Genomic DNA, 21,579 nt, shown 5'->3' with positions numbered 1-21,579 from the left:
AATATCTTTTTGGAACCTGTGATACTTTCTTTCAGTGTTCTTTAATCAATAAAAGGTAAAAAAAAGAGCATTTATTTAAAATAGAAAGGTTTTCTAACAACATACAATACTGTTCAAAAGTCAGTACATTTTTATTCTTTCTTTTTTTGAGAGAAATTAATACTTTTATTCGCCAAGGATGTGTTAAATTAATACAAAGTAGTAGCATAGATTTACATTGTTAGAAAAGATTTATATTTTGAATAAATGCTATATTATTATATTTATATTTTAAATAACTTGTTATTCATCAAAAAATCCTGAAAAAAGAATCACAGGTTCAAAAAAAATATTTGGCAATACAACTGTTTCCAACATTGATAATTCCAAAAATAAATCAGCATATTAGAATGATTTCTGAAGGATCATGTGACATTTAAGACTGGAGTAACAGCTAAAGAAAATTCAGCTTTGCATCACATGAATAAATTATATTTTAAAATACATTCACATAGAAAACAGTTATTTTAATATATATATATATATATACAGGGGTTGAATAATGTGTATTTATATATACACATACATTTACACAGTACACACATGTACTGTATATTATGTAAACACAAACTTTTATTTTGGATGCGATTAATCAATTTGACAGCACTACTCGTGTTATTTTAATTATTTTACAAAAAATCTTTAACAAACTCTTTTTATGAACCTAAACTGTCTTGATGACTAATTAAAGCAAATTTACATTTAAACTTGACATTTCAGTTTGAGGGGTGCAATCTTTTACACAAATAAAAATGCTCACTGAGTTTTTCCCCCACAAAATCCCTGACTGTTTTACATTTTTCATCTATCTGTGCAACCTTGAATATGTCAGAATAAAAGTAATGTTGTGGCCTGTGTTATGTTACTGAATTTTAATGAAAGTTAATGAAAGATTTTTTTTTTTTTTTTGGAATTACATGCACTTATGACACCTGCATGATAAGACCAGGTGTGTTTATTAAGAAACCATATACAGTCAGTTTTGCATTACGTGTTGTACTGTATTTACAAGGATACCAATTTTGAATGGCTGTTAATTGAGGCTAACAGGGTCAAGTTAATCAACCAGCCTTGAACTCTTTGATACAATTGAAACAAACAACACCCCGAAATAGTTTAATCATTCAGCTTATTCTAACAGAAACATTTAGTAGTATCTCTGGGCATAAGAACTTTATGTCTTTGCGGTTTGGGGAGTTTGGGAAGTAAAGTGCCTCTGAGGTTTGGGCTCTTTTGTCCTGATTATTGGCAAAGCGCCCAGGGAAACAAAGGCTCACCCTGTGCACCTGAAGCAAGGTGACTCCATCACTGGCAGAGTCAGGAAGGAGAGTGCCTGATACCACAGGTGAGACAAGGTGATGTACGTCCTGTTCTCTCTGCCTGGGTGGCAGTAATAAGAATATAATGGGGGTAAATTTGCATTCATCTACTCTGGTATTATAAAGCTCTATATTGCACAAATGTGATGGGTTCGCTGTGACAGAACGGGGGGAATGAATCTTTCCAGTTGAAATCAATACATAAAACAACAGGCCAAGAAGCCAACGAGAGTTTTTTACTCAGAGCAAGGTCGAGGACGAAGAGCTCGTCTCATAAAATTTCACAGATGCATAAACACCTGAATATATCACCCGACACACTCTCTCAATTCAATCTGCTGCCTTCCATCTCAGAGAAAGAGGAACGGAGGGAGAGAGAGGGGGAAATTTAAATAGCTGTCCGATATGTTTATGTGTTGGTGTAGCTGGGGGACTCCATGCCAAGGAGCAGTGTTCAGGCCAGAGACTGAGATAAAATTAATCCAGCTCTGACCCGGGCGCAGAACACGGGGAGGGAAAGTGAGGTGAGCATTTCCCAGATGCAACTGCATGCTTCCATCAGTCATAATGTCAGCTAAGCAATCAGGAATGGTCAGAACACCAATATGAAGTAAACGAGTGCCCAAGCTTCTCTGAACCTTTACTAATTCTCCTCTAGGTCGAATGAGAAACCTTTAAGGCACTGCCTATAGTTAATCAAAACTACATTGGAACAAACAGAAATAGAAAAAGTTGAAATATTTAGACATTAAAGTCAAAATTATATGAGAATAAAGTCAAAATGTTTCGAGAATAAAGTCAAAATTACGACAATTAATTTGTAGCAAATACTAGATTAATATTTTAAGAGTATATTCTAGCCTATTGCACATTCAAATGGCCTGGATTGGGAGCACCGCAAGATATTCTAAAATCTGTCAAACAATATGTCTATTTCAATAATGTATTTTTCACGCTCTTTAATGTGGCATAATATAGCGCTGTATTCACCTCAGTTTAAGCTTTTTTTTTCCGATTATAGTGAGATATCCATTTAATTAACATAGGCTGTTGTTTTTTCCATTCCTTTTGATGTTTATATCATGATGTAAACTTGAAATAAAGAGGAAAAACACATATAATTCAAATTTATTGTGATTACTGGGTGGCTAGCACTACAAATAATGAACAGAAGACATAAAATATTATTTCCAATCATTTACTGTATTATACAGTGTATAAAAGTTTGTGTGTCACTTATATACCTCAGAAAAGACATCAATATAACTTATGTTAATGAGTTGGAATCCACTTCAGCCTTTAGAACATTTTATTGTTGTTTTTAATTAAAACATGTAAGGAATGAAAGATTGGACACCACAGATGTTTTTGCTGAATAGGTGGTGGAATTTTCACAAAGAAAATAGTATAATTTAATTAAATTAATGTCTCATTGTAATTGAAAAGACAACTGATTCACATGAATACATCTGTCTTGAAGATCAGGAAAAACACGATTGCAAGAGACACTTTGTATTTCACTATAAAACTGACAGGTTTTTGAAAACGGATCTTTGTTTTATATTAAAAGTACCAAAAGCACAAAGCTTGTTGCTATTATTGGCTGGCTGGCGCACTAAATAGGCCTTATGAATGCAACTGAAGACGTGAAATATTATTTTCAAGCCTTGTCCCTGCGAGTATAACACGGTATGATTTCTACTAATAATCCCATACTGTATATATTCAAATAAATTCTGGTGGCCTGGCAACTTCTTCTGGTGCAGGCTATACTCTTGAAACATTATAACTTTAATTTCTATTCTTGTCATTTTGTCTCAAAATATTGTGACTTATCTAATTTTTTTATCTAACATGGCACTAAAATGCTGTTGTATCACACAGCTTTGTTAGACAGATTATTAATAAAGTACTAAAAAAGCATTTCTATAGATAAAACACATCTAAATAACAGAGGTCACATATTGAGCTGCTGTGGGAAATGTACATGACGTTAATTTAATACAAAAACATGAGAATGCTTTAAGTGCTTCAACCAATCTCACAAGTGTAAAGTAACGCGGCTTGCCCTTTTACGTGCTTTGACAGATGCGTGCGCTGTTCAATGTATTCGGCAGCTATTTCCATATACGTAAATGTTAGAAATGACAGCAAACTTCACAGACTTAACCAAGCGAGTGCGAGTCTGAAAAAAATGCATGCGTGTCAAACAAATGGAGCGCTAGAGAAAGGGAGCACAATATTTCTGACTAAAACATAGAGTGCTGCAGTAATGACATATTTTTGTATGCCAACTCGGAAGATAGTATCACCCTGGTTGCCTCAAGAAACCCCAAAAGGATTTTGGCATCGCCTTTTGGATTATTGCAGAAAATAAGCTCTATGAGCAACAAAAGTATATGATTCTTACAAGTTTTGTTTGTCGTGATAATATTCACAAAAATGTACTGTCCCAGTGATAGCTTTTGTACCTTTTTTAAGAATTAAGTGTAGAATTAAAGGGATAGTTCACCCAAAAATGAAAAATCTGTCATTGGTTACTTACCTTCATGTTGTTCCAAACCTGTTAGACCTTCGTTCATCTTTGTAACACAATTTAAGATATTTTTAATAAAATCCATAGACAGCAACACAACTACCACATTCAAGGGCCAGTAAGGTAGTAAGGACATTGTTAAAATAGTCCATGTGACATCAGTGGTTCAACCTTAATTTTATGAAGCTACGAGAATCCTTTTTGTGCACAAAGAAAACAAAACTAACAATTTTATTCAAGAATTTGTTCTCCTTCCGTGTCGATCGACATGCGTTCACAAGAGTACCACAAAACGTGTGTATGGTGCAGCAACCCTGGTTGCTGTCTATGCAGGGTCGAAAAGCTCTCGGATTTCATCAAAAATACTTAATTTGTGCTCCAAAGATGAACAAAGCTCTTACGGGTTTTGAAGGGCATGAGGGTGAGTAATTAATGACAGAAATGTAATTTTGATGTGAACTATTTCGTTAAAAAGGTGAATGCAGGCTATAAACGAACTACACCACTATCACTATTAATTTTGTTAAGCGCCGACCTCATTGTAGTCATTTAACCAAAAACCTATTCCAAAAACCCATCGACTTCTGGATGATGGAACCAAAAGTGCTTAAATGCGAACACATTTCTGGGTTTTGACCTATAAAGCTATGCCATCCCTGCAGCACTTTATTAATATGTGGTGTGAAATAGTACTTAAAACTTGAATGACGCCTGACAGCAAGCGAGTCCGTTAAACTTCACCGAACGAGAGCACAAGCCGAACAGAGCGTAACAGAAAGTGAGCACAATAATTCTGACTGAAATACATGATCTGAAACGGGCCTTAAAACTGAAATGAAGCTAAATAGGTTGTATGCTTCTTGCTTAAAGCCACTTTTTTAATTAATTCGAAGCACCTTGATTGTCAGTTTAATAAGTGTTTTGCCACATTACAGTTTATTTTTCTAGACATAAATACTGATCCAGCTCATTTAGCATGGTTGCTGAAATAGGACTAGTTAATATATGGAGTTTGCTGGGAATTCATTTTCATACATTCTCAATGTACCATAAGGAGCAGAGCTCAGCAGAGCTTGTTGGTCCTCAAGGCTAATGTAATCTGTCAGAACTGGCCCAGATGGTTAACGTCACATACATACATGTACAGGTTTGTAAACATGCACACGTGCACAAAATTGATGTGTTTAACTCTCGCTCTTTGCGTGTGTCTCTCCTCTGTTTATATCCCTTTCTCTTTCTCTCTCTAGTATTGATTATTCAGCCAGAACTTGAGGGGCTCAGCACCCCTGAGGTCAGTAGGGTTAAGTAAACCAGTCCAGTGTAGTCTGTAAAGCAACACAGTATAGTCTAACTTGGCCCTTCCTTCCAGCACTGAGACATTCCTGTAATTGACTCTAAAATGAGACGCACCTAACACAAGGGCACTAGAAAGGAAAATGATGTGCAAACTGACTGACACACACACACACACACACACACACACACACACACACACACACACACACACACACACACACACACACATTATGTAGCACAAGCACTTATATTTGCTGCCCTGTTAGCTAAATAAAACAAATTATTAGGAAGACGACGCTGTTTATGAAATGATATATCACTTTTATTAATACGCACTGAATAATGCAAAGAGTCCGACAGTGTGGGAGTTGCAAACAGGGGACTGCATTGGAATGGATTATTTTGTTATTTTTCTCCAAAGAAAAAATACTTTTTTTTTTCTGGCCACCCCAAATATATCCAAAATTAAATCAAGGAAGACATTTTTTTGGTTCAGATGCCTTTCTTTGTCTTCATGAAAGTAAATATTTCACGCAGCATGATCTAGTCAACATGCATTACTGTAAATCTCTTTTCAGACTCAAATGTCTCATGACAGAAGCTGTGGAAGCAACACATATGGGTAACTGATGCATAAAATTTGCCTTTAACCTAAAATAAGGATATATACGTGCATATTTTGGCCACATTTATATTTTGTTTTTCCACATTGTCTTAATCACATTTTTGTCTTGATTAATTAATTTAAAGGGTCCTGTGGTGTGATTAATAAATTATATTTACATAAATATATATTTTTAATGTATACTTATTGTTGGTTCTCTGATACACTGCTTTTGTTCCTTTTTTGCATGTCACTTTTCAGTGTCTGCTAAATGCATGAATGTAAATATAAACTTATAATTCTGAGAAAAAAGTAATAATTGCGAGATATAAACAAATAATTTTAAAAAAGTGAGAATATTTTTTATTCAGTGGCTAAAACAGGCTTCCATATGCATGTCTTTTACTAAAATAAAAAACATAAAATTTTACCAACACTGTAAAGAAAAGAAGAATTCTGTTTCATATTAAAACAGCACATTGTACCCTAATTAAATTTTTTTTTCTAGTAAAGATAACATTATGACAGAACTTAGTCCACCTTCTCTATAAAATGTATTCGTTTGAAATTAAATCATTACTATTAATAGGCCTAACTTACAATGTTTTTTATTAAATTGTGATCCGTCGTATTAAAAACATTTCATGACCTGATACTCATTATCTGGTTCTTGCCTAAAAAGACGGGTATATAATGCGCGTTGTTAACAGATTACACTAACAGTTTGGTCAACCTCTGCCTATGGAGAGAGAAAAAAAAAAGCATCCCCCCCTCTGATTTTTTCACAAATTGCATGTGTATATGCATATGTATGGCATATTTATTTTATTTTTCCACAAAAAGCTTGTTGCTAAACTCTAAATTGTGATTCTAAGAAAGAGCCTCCTGAGAGTTAAATGTTTATTATGGTGCACATGTGTGTTTTGCACATAATATTTTTTTTATTTTAAGATTTAACTCCTTTTCCCACAGAAAAACTAAGGTTCATAGTTTACAAATTGTGTCAACCCTAAAAGAGTGAAATGTTGTGCTGTACACATAATTACTGCCAAAAGACAGTTTAAGATAGTAAGCAACACTTACTCTATGTAAGCTGAGTCCAAGTTGTCTCTGAGAGTCTTGAGAGTGTTAAATATTGAAATTTGCCTCAGCCTGTAATAAAACTGGTCAATTCATGATACTTACTCATTTCCTACTTTTTACACTAATAATACAATGTCAATGTTTGTACATGAGACAAAAATATTGAAGAATTTATAGATTTGACGCTGTGATCGGTAATATCGGGATCGGCAGATACTGCTTTTGGTGATCGGTGATCGGCCCCCAAAATCCAGATCGGTGCATCTCTAATGTGAAGGTGAGGTAAGGTTAACTAGTGTAACTCTGAAATGGTTATGTGAATAAAGTAATGCCGGATCGCCCTTAGGTCCTGCAAACGAAGCACTAGCCGTGGCGCATTCTCATATTCCAGATACTTTAATATGGATGCCGCTGTTCCTCTCAGACCCGCACACAAACACTTTAATATTGATGGGGAAATCCATAAAATTGCTTCCTTCACTCTTATCAGCTCCAGCAAGAAATGGAAGTCGTGGCACTCTTTATATCTAAAAGTCTGTAACTGCGGCTCCCCGCGGGGTTTCATTTCGATCCATTCGGGAGTGACGGAGTGAGAAAGACAGCGCAGCTCATAGTTCTTGTGACGCTCTTTATTCTGGAACAGAGAGTTCTTGTTCTGCATTAATTGTTGTTTGCTGACCTTTAGCCAGCTGGTGCGCTTGCCATCTTCTCCCAGTCAAGCTGTTTCATGCTCCTGCCTTTGTGAAATGGTCAAATGAACAATTGAATTACTGTAACGGTGGCAGACGGGGCTTACGCTGGCACAGACAGGGCAGTACATTGCAATCAAAGTGTTATTGCAATCAAATACCTTACAAAAAGCACTGGCGCTCACATTAGTTGCCATGGAGACATTGATAACTATGCTGTCTTTGTTTTTTTCCTCTTCTTTTCTTAGGTCTGGCTGTCCACCAGATCATCACCATCACTGTGTCCCTCATCATGATCGTTGCAGCCTTGATCACTACTCTAGTCCTTAAAAACTGGTAGGAAACATTCTTTTCTTTAGGCACTGGCTCTCACTGATTTTTCTGTGTTCCTCCTGTCTGTCTCTTCCTATTCCTGTCCCTCTGTCTGTTTATTATCATTTCAATCTGTCCTTCTCTATCACTCTGTCTGTCAGCGTGGACAGTGAACCCTTATTGCAGCAAGTAATCCAGACACTCGTACACAATAGCTTTTTTCCCAAACTTGTTGAGCTTCCTCTGTAGGCAGCATTTTAAGGCACCTAAGATGCCTTCTTTTGGAATTCTATCAATCGTCTGCAGAGAGAGCAATCCCAGAGTGCACAGCAACATGAATGTGAGAGTATTGCCACAAAGTAAATGTTAATTAAACTATAAAATAATTTCTATAAACGGTTAATAATAAAAATGCAAATAATTAGGAATAATTCAATATATATGTATATATAAAAACGAAAATGTTCATTATTTATAAAAATCTAAATATTACTAATAAAATGTTAAATTAATTTTATAATTAATTAAATAATAATTGTTTATTATCAAGATACTGCTAAAAAAATCATCAACATAATATTTTTTAAAATAATTAGAAGCTGATTGTTTTACAGACGCAAGAGAAATGTTCATTATTCAAGATTAATTAAATACTGAAAATTATTCTTAAATTTTTTTTGCAATAAAAATAAGAATAAATAAAATGTTAATAATAATCAAAATATAAATAAATAAATAAAAAGATATATATATATATATATATATATATATATCTTTTTATTTATTTATTTATATTTTAATTATCCAAGATACTGCTAAGCATTTGTTGGTAGTGGTAGTATTAATAATACTAATCATACATGATTTAAGATAAATGTTAATTGTTTAAGATTTATTATATACTGAAAATGGATTAAAAAAAATATATAATTTTAAAACATTTCTAAAAATTGTTTAAAAAAATCTAAATATTACTAATACAAATGTTAATTAAATTATTTTATAATTAATTAAATAATAATTATGTTCAAGACACTGCTGGAAAATGATGATGGTGATAATAATAATAATAATAATAGTAATAATAATAATAATAATAATCAGCATAATCATTTGTAAAATAAATAAAAGCAGATTGTTTTACATATGCAAGAGGAATGATCATTATTCAAAATTTCATTAAATACTGAAAATTATTCCTAAATATTTTGGTAATACAAATAATATTAATAAAATGTTACTAATCAAAAATCATTTTAAAATAACTGAAAATGTAAATGTTTATTATCCAAGATATAATAATAATAATAACAATACTAATAAATGATTTAAGAGAAATATTAATTAAGATTAATTAAATACTGACAATTACTTCTAAAACATGTTAATATTTAGAAATGAAAATGTTTATTATTTCCAAAAAATTATTAAAAATCGAAATATTACTAATAGAAATGTTACTTAATTAAAAATAATATTAAAATTAATTAAATAATCAATTGTTTATTACCCAAGATACTGATGAAAAATAATAATTAAAAAAAAAAAAAATAGAAGCTGATTGTTACAGATGCAAGAGAAATGTTCATTATTCATAATTCAGTCAGTACTGAAAATTAAATATTTATATAAAATATTTTTGGTAATAAAAATAATATTAATATAATGGTCATTATCCAAGATACTGCTAAGTTGGTAGTGGTATTATTATTATTATTCATGAAATACTAAACGTTATTTCTGATAAATGTTAATCAAATATTACTAATAAAACGTTAATTAATTAAAAATATTGTTTAAAAATAATTATTAAAAAGTGAAATGTTTATTATCCAAGATACTGCAAAAGGTACTAGTTATAATTTTGTTATGATAGTAATAAAAGTAGTAATAATAAATGGAACAAAAAATAGAAACTGACTTTTACAGATATAAAAGAAAGATAATAAAAATGACTATTGAAAACATACAATTGTGCCCCAAATTTGAAAGTACCATCTATATTTATGTTAACGTATTAAGTTGATCTTCGCAAGTTGTTACATTGAAATCAGCTTTTGTTGAGTCATTTTGCTCCACTTTGCTGCCTATGTAGAGCATTTCAGATCAGTCGTTTATGAGGCTCCACTTCAATTAGGATGCCTATTTAGGAAATGCACAATGAGGAGGCTCGCTAGGTTTGGAACAGGGCTAAATTTGTCTGTGTCTGCCTCCCCAGTCCATGTTCAATGTAGGACAGACACAGCGGTTCAAGGTATGATTTTATGTTGGCTTTGTGAATTTGGTGCGTGTTTTTGTAGTTGTGCGCAGTCCGGGAATGGCCGACACAGCAGCCATCAGAGAAAGATCAACCAGCAAGAGGAGAGCTGTCAAAACCTGACCGACTTCACGCCCGCCCGTGTGCCCAGTAAGGTGGACATCTTCACCGCCTACAACGACAGTTTACAGTGCTCGCACGAGTGCGTGCGGGCCGGCATACCGGTGTACACGGACGAGATGATCCAGCACACACCCATCTACAAGACCTCCTACAATGGAAACAGGCAAGAGTCCAAAAATAATATATATTCTGGAGAAGAAAAAAAAACTGTTGTTGCTGATCAAGTAGTTTGGACAGCAAAGAGACAGCCTTGTCCGTATATTCTGACAGGGTTTGGCTTAGAGTAAGTTTAGTGCTGTCACAAATAATGTTCATTCTGATAAGCTTGAACACTGGACCAAAACAGAGCAGAGGAAACATTATGCACAAACGTATAACATCCTGTTTAAAGTACACATCGCATTTGACCCTGGCTGTTTGCCATTTTGACTTTTTTTAACTAAGGGGCCATTTACATTACATCATTTTAATCTAAAATTGGAAAACCTTTTATGCGTCTTGGCTGTTCATTTACATGACAACAGTGTTTTGAACAGCGCCTGATAACACAGGCTTTTGAAAGGAGGTTTCAAAGTGCAAGTTTTTGAAAGCGGTACCAGTATTGTCTCCATGTATACTATAAAAACACAAAATGCAAAAATAAATAAATAGATAAATAAATCTAAATGTTTCTTTACAAAGTGACATGGCCATCTACTGGCCCTGGTATGCATAATACAGTGTTTAGACTTTTTTGCAGATCCATGTGAACAGGGAACATTTTTGGACTATGTTGTCTTTATGTGAAACTTTTCAAAAACGCAGTCATAATTCTGACTTTTATTCTCTTGAATTGTGAGATTTAAACCCACAACTCTAAGAAAGTCAGAATTGCATAATATAAATTCGCAGTTACAAGAAAAAAAAAAAACTCAGAATTGCAAGATTCAAACTCGTGGCTGACTTTTCTCAGAATTGCATAATATAAACACAGTTATGAAAAAATACTCAGAATTGTGCAGTTCTGACTTTTTTCTCAGAATTGCGTGATACGATATAAACGTGCGGTTACAAGAAAAAAAATTGCGAGAATTGCCAGGTTTAAACAGTTGTTTTTATATTCTATATATTTTTTCTATACTTGCAATTCTGAGAAATAAGTATTTTCACAATTCTGTGAGATATAAACTCATAATTGGAAGATAAAAACTCGCAATTCTGACTCTCAATTGCGAGTTAAGTCAAAATTGTGCAATTCTAAGAACATATCAGTCTTTTTTCCCCTCAGAACCAGACTAGTCAGAGTCAGAACTGCGAGTTTTTATCTTCCAATTATGATTTATATATCACAAATCTGAGAAAAAAGGTCAGAATTGTGAGAAGTATTAAGTGTTTTTTGTGAACTGTACTTTAGCTGACAGACAGTTTCCATGTTAAAACTTTCTTAGAGAAGTTGCATCTTTAAATTCACCCTCTATAATGCAGCAGCGCTACTGCCATTCACACACAGACAGACTCTCTGGCAGTTGCATCATGTCTCATGCTGTTTTTCCTGTAGTTATGAGTTATTTTTGAGCTATTTATGACAGCTTGTCAAGTTAATAATAGTCCAACTTTTAAATGTCAGTGGTCTTAAAACCCCTGCATTCTGTTCCATTTAAACTGTTTTCTGAATGCAATAACGTGTCTTCGTTTAAAAAATTTATTTTTACCATTCCTAAAGTGCTGCTTTTGACATGTTTTTCTCTGCTGAAATCTTCAATAATAGAATAATTTAACCTTTAATGTGCATTTCGGAAATAAGCAGTTTAATCTGCCAGAGAGTCGTTATTTTTCAAATAAGTATGTTGTGACAGTTGTGTAGTCTTGTTTTTTTGTCCTTCCATTGCCCTCGTCTTTACAAAAGACTGAGTATGAGCTTTAAATTGTATGAATAATTTCAGTGCTGCTTCATTTAATACTGTATGCTTCGGAATACAAAAGCCTAGATGAGAGGGTTTAGAGGAAATATAACTGTGGGCGCTTTGTTTGTGGTATAATGCAGTCGCCTGATAAAAAAGAGTCTTGAATCAGGGAGTGGGACAGAAGTGCTTATATCTGCAGGATTGAAGAGCTGATCTGTCTGTCTATTCCAGACCGTCGCCCACTGAAAGGCAGCTAATCCCTGTGGCCTTTGTGTCTGAGAAATGGTTCGAGATCTCCTGTTGAGGCCCTTTTACTACCTTTGGGTTGAGCCCACGTCTTCAATTTGTGCCCTGGTACGTACTGTATTTCTTATGGCTCTGAAGTCTATATGGTGTAATTCTGCACTGGTTTTCTAGTGCTTGTGTACTTACTAGAAAATCACAGTTCCTGAGGGTTCAAAAGGAATATTTCACACTCATAGAATTTAAATGAGCTGCAGACTTGTGCTGAAACAGAATGTGCAGCAAAAATATTCATATAATAGTAACACTTCCATTTACAATATAAACTAACACTGAACGTTTTTTACAGAAATAATTGGTATAAAAAAACAATAAGCTCTTATTAGTAATGCATTAACTAAGAATAATGATGAGCAATACATTTGTTACAATATTTAATAATCTTAGTTAACGCTAGTTAAAAAATACAACTGTTCCCTGTTACTTAATGTTAGCTCAGGTCCACTCATTAAGATTAACAGAAGCAACTTTTGATTTTAATAATGTATAAGTCAGTGTTATTATAGTATCATAAGAGGCTGTAGTACCGGGGTCTTCAACTGGCGGACCGTGAGATGTGTTCACGTGGACCGTGAAGGCTTTTGACATAATGAAATAAAAAAATACCAAACGCTATCAAGCACATCAGTGTCAGCTTTTGGGTGCAATCTTCCGTGCAGTGATGAGAGCAGAGATCGGCCCATTGCGTACAGACAGATGTAGCTTTCAGTGAGTGAAAAACATTGATGAAAAACACACTTTTTTGTTGGGGTTACATCGCTTTTTTATGTTTTTTCTACATACTCTATCCTTACAAATATTTATGTTTTAAACCATGAAGGTGAGTCAATGGATATCACACAAGCAACGTGAAACTGCGCAATATGTTAAAGTGAAAGTAAAAACAGGGCTTTCAGCATCTGACGTGCACATTCTCTCAGAGACAATAATAGACGAATATACTTCATATGCTGATATTAATTTACTTCCCTAATATATTTCTCTTGCATGCCGAACATAGTGGGGAAAAATGATTAAAAAAAAAAAGTATTTTGTGTAAGGGTTGTTTTTGAAAGTCGGTGCTTGAAAAAAGTTCTTAATTTTCATTGATGACTGCAGTGTTATGAGGGGTTAAGAGCGTCTTAATTATGATTTCAGGTTGTCTTAAATGTGGGGACTGAAAGACAAAAATTGCTTTAAAAACTTTAAAAGGCAATTTTTTAGTAAGTGAGCGTTGCACGTTTCAAAGTCAGCTGCGGCGCTGCTTTGTGTACCATTCTGATAGCGCCTCCTGCTGGAAGAGAATGATCTGCCATTTTCAATCAGCCCGTACGTCTGCTGTTGTCAAAAAGACCAATGTGAAATCAATCCATGGTTTTAATCAGCAAACACGTAGACTTGTAAATGTGAACTGATGGATCGACAAGATAATGTGTTATACAAATTTAAACAATTAAGGCAGTAAAATATATGTATATGTGACCCTGGACCACAAAACCAGTCTTAAGTCGCTGGGGTATATTTGTAGCAATAGCCAAAAATACATTGCATGGGTCAAAATTTTTGATTTTTCTTTTATGCCAAAAATCATTAAGAAATTAAGTAAAGATCATGTTCCATGAAGATTTTTTGTAAAATTCCTACTGTAAACATATCAAAATGTAATTTTTGGTTTGTAATATGCATTGTTAAGAACCTAATTTGGACAACTTTAAAGGTGATTTTCTCAGTCTTTTTGATTTTTTTGCATCCTCAGATTTCTGATTTCAAATAGATGTATCTCAGCCAAATATTGTCCTATCCTAACAAACCATACATTAATAGAAAGCTTATTTATTGAGCTTTCATATGATGTATAAATCTCAGTTTTGTCAAATTTAACCTTATGACTGGTTTTGTGGTCCAGGGTCACATATGTTATTTAATTAATATAAGAATTGATACTTTTGACTCTTGGAGGCTAAAATGTGAAGTTTATAATTTAAGAAATCTCTTTTTTTAAGTTATGCTTTTTACAGTCATTTTAATTATTTATTTCTTCGTTTATTTTTTGTTCAGGTCTTAAAAAAGGTTTTTAAATGTCTAGAATTTAAGCTTAAATATACTGCAGATACCCTGTTCACGCAAAAACCCAAAATAGGTTGGTGAGGAGGGTTCATTACTGGACCTCGAGCCGTTTTAGTTGAAGACCCCTGCTATAGTAGTTTTATTAATAGTTTGGTCTTCAGTGTCTCATAATCCTTCAGAAATCATTCTAATATGCTGATTTATTATTAGAATCATCTATGTTTATGTACCAAATTTTTTTTTAACCTGTGATACTTTTTTTTTTTTAGGATTCTTTGATGAATAAAAAGTCTTTGCTATCACTTTTTATCAATTTAACACATCCTTGCTGAATAAAAGTAATAATTTCTTTAAAAAAAAGAATAAAAATGTACTGACCCTAAACTTTTGAACAGTAGTGTATATTGTTAGAAAAGATTTATTTTAAATTAGTTATTTTTATTCATATAAGGTTCCAAAAAAATATTAAGCAACACAACTGTTTCCTGCACTGATAATAAATAATGCTAGAATGATTTCTGAAGGATCATGTGACACTGAATACTGGAGTAACAATGCTGAAAATTCAGCTTGGATCAGTGTTGTTTTTGACAACCATCTTAGATTTAGTCTTAGTCTTTTGGACTAAAATGCTTATTAGTTTTAGTCAAATTTTAGTCACTTCTATATGTGATAGTTTTAGTCCAGTTTTAGTCGACGAAAAGTCATAAAGGTTTTAGTCTAGTTTTAGTCAAAAAAAAAAGGGGGGAAAGTAGTCTTTTAACAAATTAATGTAGGTCAGTAAGTATTTTGCTGTTGGGTAGTGTCACTTATAAGTTGTGAAAATAGCAGATCTATAGTTCAACTCAATGTGAGCTTCCGGATCGACTATTTTCACCAATAATTACAATAATGAAGGAATGGTTTTAGACATAAAAGACATACATTTGAAATAATGTGCAAACTGCCGCCATCATGGTTAATCGTCTGTCTGTCTGAGTGACAACAATGTGACGTGTTGAGCACGTTGTGCGCTGCACGCCAGGTGGTGGGCGTAACCAAACAAGGATAGAATGCTAAAACGGCTTGCCATAGCCTACTAGTATGGCAAAGAGTATTTAATGCTAAAACGGCTTGCCATAGCGGCAGATACTTTTTAGGCATGCACAATAAGCAGAAATGTCGTGCATTTTAAACGTCTGACGGACCACCCACTAACATTTTCGTCTATTCTCGTCTCGTTAACGAAAACTCACACACGTCTCGTCATGTTTTAGTCATCAACGAGCCATTTTTATCTCGTCATCGTCTCGTTATCGTCATGAAAAAAAGATGCGTCGTAATTTAATTTTTTTTTTCTGTATTTTTGATCAAATATATGCAGTCTAGATAAGCATAAGAATCTTCTTAAAAAATATATATATATATATATATTTTTTTTTTAAGAATAAAAAATAGAAACATATATAATTTATTCTGTTTCTATTTTAATTGTCTGTAAAGATGTAGTTTTTTTTGTCATTTTTATTTAAAAAATATTACTATATGTCTTATTTTTTTTTTATTAATGTTTTATTTTTTGTAATTTTAGTAAACTAAATAGAAAATGAAAAAATGTGAAAAATGCTCAGCTCCAGTCACTAATATTAATAGATACGTTTGATTTAAAAAAATTCTGATCAGTTATAGTATCTATTAATATAATTTTATTATTTTTAATTAAAATCTATATATTTTTTATTCTTTTTATTTTAGTTTAGTTTTAGTTTTTGTTATTTTAGTAAATCAAGGTAAACTAAATAAAAAAAGTATCTTTAGGAACTAGCTGAATTAAAAAAAAAATTACAATTTAGCTTTTATTTTATTTTAAAATGTTAACAGTTTACATATTATTTACATTATTTCAAGTAACTTTTTATGGTTTTAGTTTTAGGTAACTATTATGACCCTTGTATTAGTAAATATTGACTTTAATGTTAACTTAAGACATAATAACTAATATAGTTAACTAATAACAGATGGAACCTTATTGTAAAGTGTTACCAAATAATTAATTAATCTAAATCAACAATTTCTATCCTCCGGCTTCACAGACAAGCCTTAAGCCTAGTCCCAGACTAAAACGTAAATCTGAGCTGTTTCAATTCAAAGAAACTTGCACTGATTGATCTTAAAATATATCAATGGCTTTGTTTTGTCTCAAAATGGACACCAGTGATGCTTTTTTTCTAAGGCACGTTTATAAAAATTGAACTATGGCCTAATCCTGGTTTAGTCTTAGCCCTATTTGTGAAACCAGGCCCATATGTACTAATATATTTTTAACATTTGATGTTATATGAAGTGATGTAAGTGAATGCATTATCTGTCTGATATATTTTTTAGAGTAGTTTAATTACAAAGTTACACAATCCATTCTTGTTGTATTAAAAAAAAGGTATATATTTAATATTTAAATACCTTAATGAACTGTTCTCTATTTTCAGGATCTCATTGGAAAACCTGTGAATCGAACACAAAAGACTCTAAAACACAATAAAGCAAAACAAAACCACAAGAACAACAACAACGACAAGCAATTACAGAGACGGGAAGCGAGACAAACAGGCAGTTTTGTACAAATGTTGGATCTCTTAAGAAGTGGACTGAAGATGTTTATTTTTCTAGACTGACGCAGTGCTATGGATACCACTCCCAAATTATTTTCCATAGACATGTGATCATTTTAGAGATGATATACCTAGAGCTGATATATTCTATACGTGTATTACTGCACATGTGGGTGTGCTGGAGCGGAGAGGCCGCGGGGACGCTCTCTGACACGATACGTCTGCTTGTGTGGAGAAAAGACTCTCTTGAACTTTGTGCCAATAATGCCATTATGTGCCACTACATATATATAGATGGGACGCGTTCAGTTTTGTGGAAAATTACAGACACATCAAGTAATTGCAGTGACTGTCTCCCAATATCAATCTGTCATCTGTTTTTGTATAAAAAGTATGAATATGTATTTGAAATATGTTTTGAAATAGCTGAGGAAACGTGTTACAAGTGTCCAAAAAATATTTATATGGAGCACTATTCATTTAGATGACAAAAAAACAAAAAAGGAACCCAGTGAGGAATAGTATACCCAGGTTTTAATTTCACTACATTGTTACTAGGCCCCGTTTTAAAGGAATAGTCTCTATTTTTATACAAACGAGGTTACTTATGAATCAGACAGACCCAATTCAACAGGACTCTTGGGACTGTTAATCTGCGAGCGGAGGTTCAATGAAATGTCGATTTATTTTTGATTAATTTATTTATTTTTATTAAAGGCTACCAAAATGACATGGAAGCCAGCTACAGTATTCATATAAAGCCTATTTGAGTTGCCAAAGCCATGCTTCAGACGCTTCTCGAGTTTCCTTTTTTTCTTTATCACTGATGAGAAAATACATGTACGGGTTAATCATGTTTACGGACTCACAGACCCTCAGAGGGGTGTTTGATACCTGAGAATTGCCAGACAACTGTTAGCTCGAGGTCGATCCTAAATAACACAATCTATTAAAACAGCTAATAAACCTCCTCTACGCTTTAATTACAAAGCTTAATTTGAATAAATCACCAGACAGTTATCAGCCTTGTGCATAGACTCATAATGGACAAAATATTGTGTTTACTTTATTTTTGTGCCTAGTAATTTGTTTACTTCTATATTTAAATCTGAAACAAAACCACGAATGTCCCTTTCATTGTGTGCTACATGTTTTCATTTACGCTAATAGTTTATTATTTATCACAGTTTGATTTAAAAGGCAAATACTCCATCAGCAGAAACAGAACTGTCTAGTGCCAATCATTTTAATAGCAATCAGTAATGCAGTAATATACAAACAGCAAGAAACTTGCCAATCAGTTTCATTTATTGATAAGTCAGCAGGAATGTGTGTGTGTGTGTGTGTGTGATTGTAACACTACTCGAGCATCACTAGACCAAAGAGCTCCGCTGTGGGTAGCAGTACGTCAACAGACCAGTACAGTTATTCTGTACATGACGTGGAAAGAGGGAGGATAACTATTATTTTATCCCAAAACAGATGGTTACAATTACATATTGTACAAAGGCAAACACTGTGAACGAGGAAAATAGTTGTTTGCAATAGTCTGAAATGTCTCGGAGTAACTTTAATCATAGGTTTATAACAAGTAGAGAATTGTGATTCCTGTTTTCATCCTTGGAAGACAGCAATACATATAAAGTCATGTCAACTCCTTTCTTTTTTATTTTCCCCCTCCACAGTTGTCTATAATCGACCAATTTAAGAGATCACGTGAAAAAGCGGCCAATCATGTTAGCTGTTTAGAAAGGTACTAATTATATACTGGAACAACTAAAGCTCTGTATTATGTACATGTGTAAATGTGTTTTCTATATATTTACCTCTATTCTATCCTGTGATTTTTTTGAATCCTCTTTTTTTTTTTCTCACAGGATCAGAGGATTTGAAAGATTGAAAATGATTTTTGTTTACATCGCATAAGCCGCTGCAGACGTTACAGACCGAAAAATATACACTGACGTTGTGCCAAGCCTCAAAATCACTGTTGTTTCTGCAGTAGCTGTAGTTCTAATAATCAGGAAATTCCAGGTCATTCACATTATAGAAGCTTCCCATGTTTTAAAAACACTTTTATATGTAATTTTCTGGCAGATTGACATCCAAGTGTGTGGTTTCAGAGATCTTTTTTTCTTTTTGGTTAAATTAAAAACACATCAGGTGTTTTGTCATTCTCTTTTCTCCCAGAGAATGAAAATGGCTTCAAACCATCTCAGTCGACAGCTCAATAAACTGAACGTCAATTAAAAAAAAAAAAAACACAATAAATCTGAACAGACGACTGGCCCGTGTGACTGCCGGCACAGGAGGAGAAGATTTGTGCTGTGAGTCTGATAAACATGTCTGGAGTTTGACTGAGTGTGGAATGTTGATTCGTTCTTCAGTCTTGACACAGAGCTCACAATCAGCTGAACAAAAAAATCTGCTGGAATAAAGGTTAATTGACTCAGTGCTAAGCCCCGCCTTAAAACGCTACTGACCAATCCTGCTGTACCTTAGCAAGTGTTGCTGTTCGCCATATCACAAAACTAACGTTACTGCATAATTGGGAATAACAATAATTTTCATTCCACCCCACGTAAGAAAGCGTGTTTTTTACTCTAGTCATTCCTTTGGTAGATTCTGCAAGGCTTGTCTAAGTGAACAACGGTAACCAATGGACAATTAGCTTAGAGAAATGGACAATTGACCATTTTCATCTGTGCATTACACCTGAATGTGTTTTCAAGAACTTTGTCTGAATGAAACCTGCTGAATCCAGTGCAATATGTTTTTTTTTTAATATGACAAATGCTTCTAAATCAGAGCCCTCGTCGTTGTTGACATGTAAATGACACTCTGCTAATTGTAAAGGCTTATTTTGTTGTCATGTGTTGTATTTTTTTTGTTTGTTTTCATGTGGTACTATACTCAGGCATCATTTATCTATGAACGTGTTGTTTCCTGAAAGACAAGTATCTATTGTTTAAGGACACAAATCTTCGTTGGCTTCACTTCTGTTAGTTTTTTTTTTTTTTTTTTTTTTGCAGAGTCACATTTCATGATGACAGGTTTCATATGGTGCAGAACGTACTCCTAAACGTCCCCCCCAAAAGCCCAGGGCTGTCAGGAGAGATTACGCCAAATTCCTCCTTGTGTGACAGAGATCCGTAAAAGCCGTTTAAACTTATAGAAAGCGGAAACTCTTTACTGAGGCTTAGTCAGGGAGTATCTGAGATGGTCTTTGGCTTTTGATTTGCTGCAGGTACAATTTATTATTCCATTGCTCCATATTCCATGCGAGAACAACCTGACACATGTCCTGTTGTTGCCATAGAAATAAAAACTTTGTACTTTGTGTACCTTAACTTTTTATATTCGTGTCTAATATATCGATGAGTACCTCTTGTTTCTTTTATATAAGATCTATGAATATAGTACACAACACAGTATACGAGAAAACACACACATGAAAACACATACACGGATGCTGTATGAACTAACAGTCTCTGTGTCGAAATAGTGCTGTGTACTTTTATTTTGTGTCTTTGAGTCTCTCTCTCTTTCTCTTTTTGTAGGTATTGGTAAAGTTACATTTCCAGGTGACATTGATTTTGATTCTTGTTCTAAAGCTCTCTGTGTTTTGGCCACTGTAAATGCAGCTGTCATCAGAATGAATCTGTACATTTAGTACTCTCTCAAGTTGCTATTAATAAGATGTTAAAATGAAATGGGCTGTCTTTCTATAAACACCATCCAATGTTTGTAAAATGATTATGGGGTGTTATTTGGACTGGGACAATGATATTGAAAATAAAAGTCATTCAAAAAAGAAAAGCACTGTACTGTATGCTGCCATATTACTGCTGATTGTTCCTCAAAAATATTTATTTCACGTTCTATTCACACAGCACTATTGGCGAAAATTGCATTTCGTCAACAGGATTGTTGGTAGCCTCTACCATTAAATTCTTTTCCCTATTTATTGAACCAGATGACGACTTTGTATCTTTTGCAGACAGCTAAACCATCAGGACAAGTTTTACACCGTCGCTAAGACATGAAAGAGCCCAACCGGATTTTTACCAGATGGACCGCTGTATGATTTCCAATAAAATATGACGTTAGGTTCCCATTTATCAAAAGACTAGGCTAAACAAAGCCTAATGAGCAGCATTTCTCTGATGGTGATCGAGATGAAAAATGAAAACACTCCATCATGCTCCAAGGAACAACAGGAGGCAGAAAGACAGAGAGAGATTGTGAAAAGGATTGTGCCGTGAAATCAACACGACAGTATGCCAAAATACTGTCCATATTGATGGATACCCCAAATAAGGTGGAGTTTACCGAAAGTTGGAACCAAATCTAATTTATTTCATTTAATCCTGTAGTCTGTATGTTGAAAAAACAAACTTATAGATAATATTCAATAAAACTGCGGTATAGTACTTTGCACTTAGTTTGTTTGGGTGGATTTCCAAACCCGGAAGACATTCGTTCATCTTTGGAAAACAAA

The 21,579-nt window shown here is 33.6% G+C and overlaps 1 protein-coding gene across 1 annotated transcript in view; it reads left to right on the top strand.

The window, feature by feature from the left end:
- The window catches only part of ajap1 (adherens junctions associated protein 1), a 90,206-nt gene extending 69,332 nt beyond the window's left edge, over nt 1–20,874 (top strand). The window contains exons 3-6 of the mRNA XM_073819190.1: nt 7,815–7,902; nt 10,179–10,421; nt 12,373–12,495; nt 16,956–20,874. Coding sequence (XP_073675291.1) covers nt 7,815–7,902; nt 10,179–10,421; nt 12,373–12,445 — 404 coding nt within the window. The 3' untranslated portion in view covers nt 12,446–12,495; nt 16,956–20,874. The remainder of the gene's footprint in view (nt 1–7,814; nt 7,903–10,178; nt 10,422–12,372; nt 12,496–16,955) is intronic.
- The last annotated feature ends 705 nt before the right edge of the window (nt 20,875–21,579 follow it).

The sequence above is a fragment of the Garra rufa genome, chromosome 15, assembly GCF_049309525.1.
Source record: "Garra rufa chromosome 15, GarRuf1.0, whole genome shotgun sequence".
NCBI classification, from domain to species: Eukaryota; Metazoa; Chordata; class Actinopteri; order Cypriniformes; family Cyprinidae; genus Garra; species Garra rufa.
This window is presented reverse-complemented; position numbering and strand designations above follow the sequence as displayed.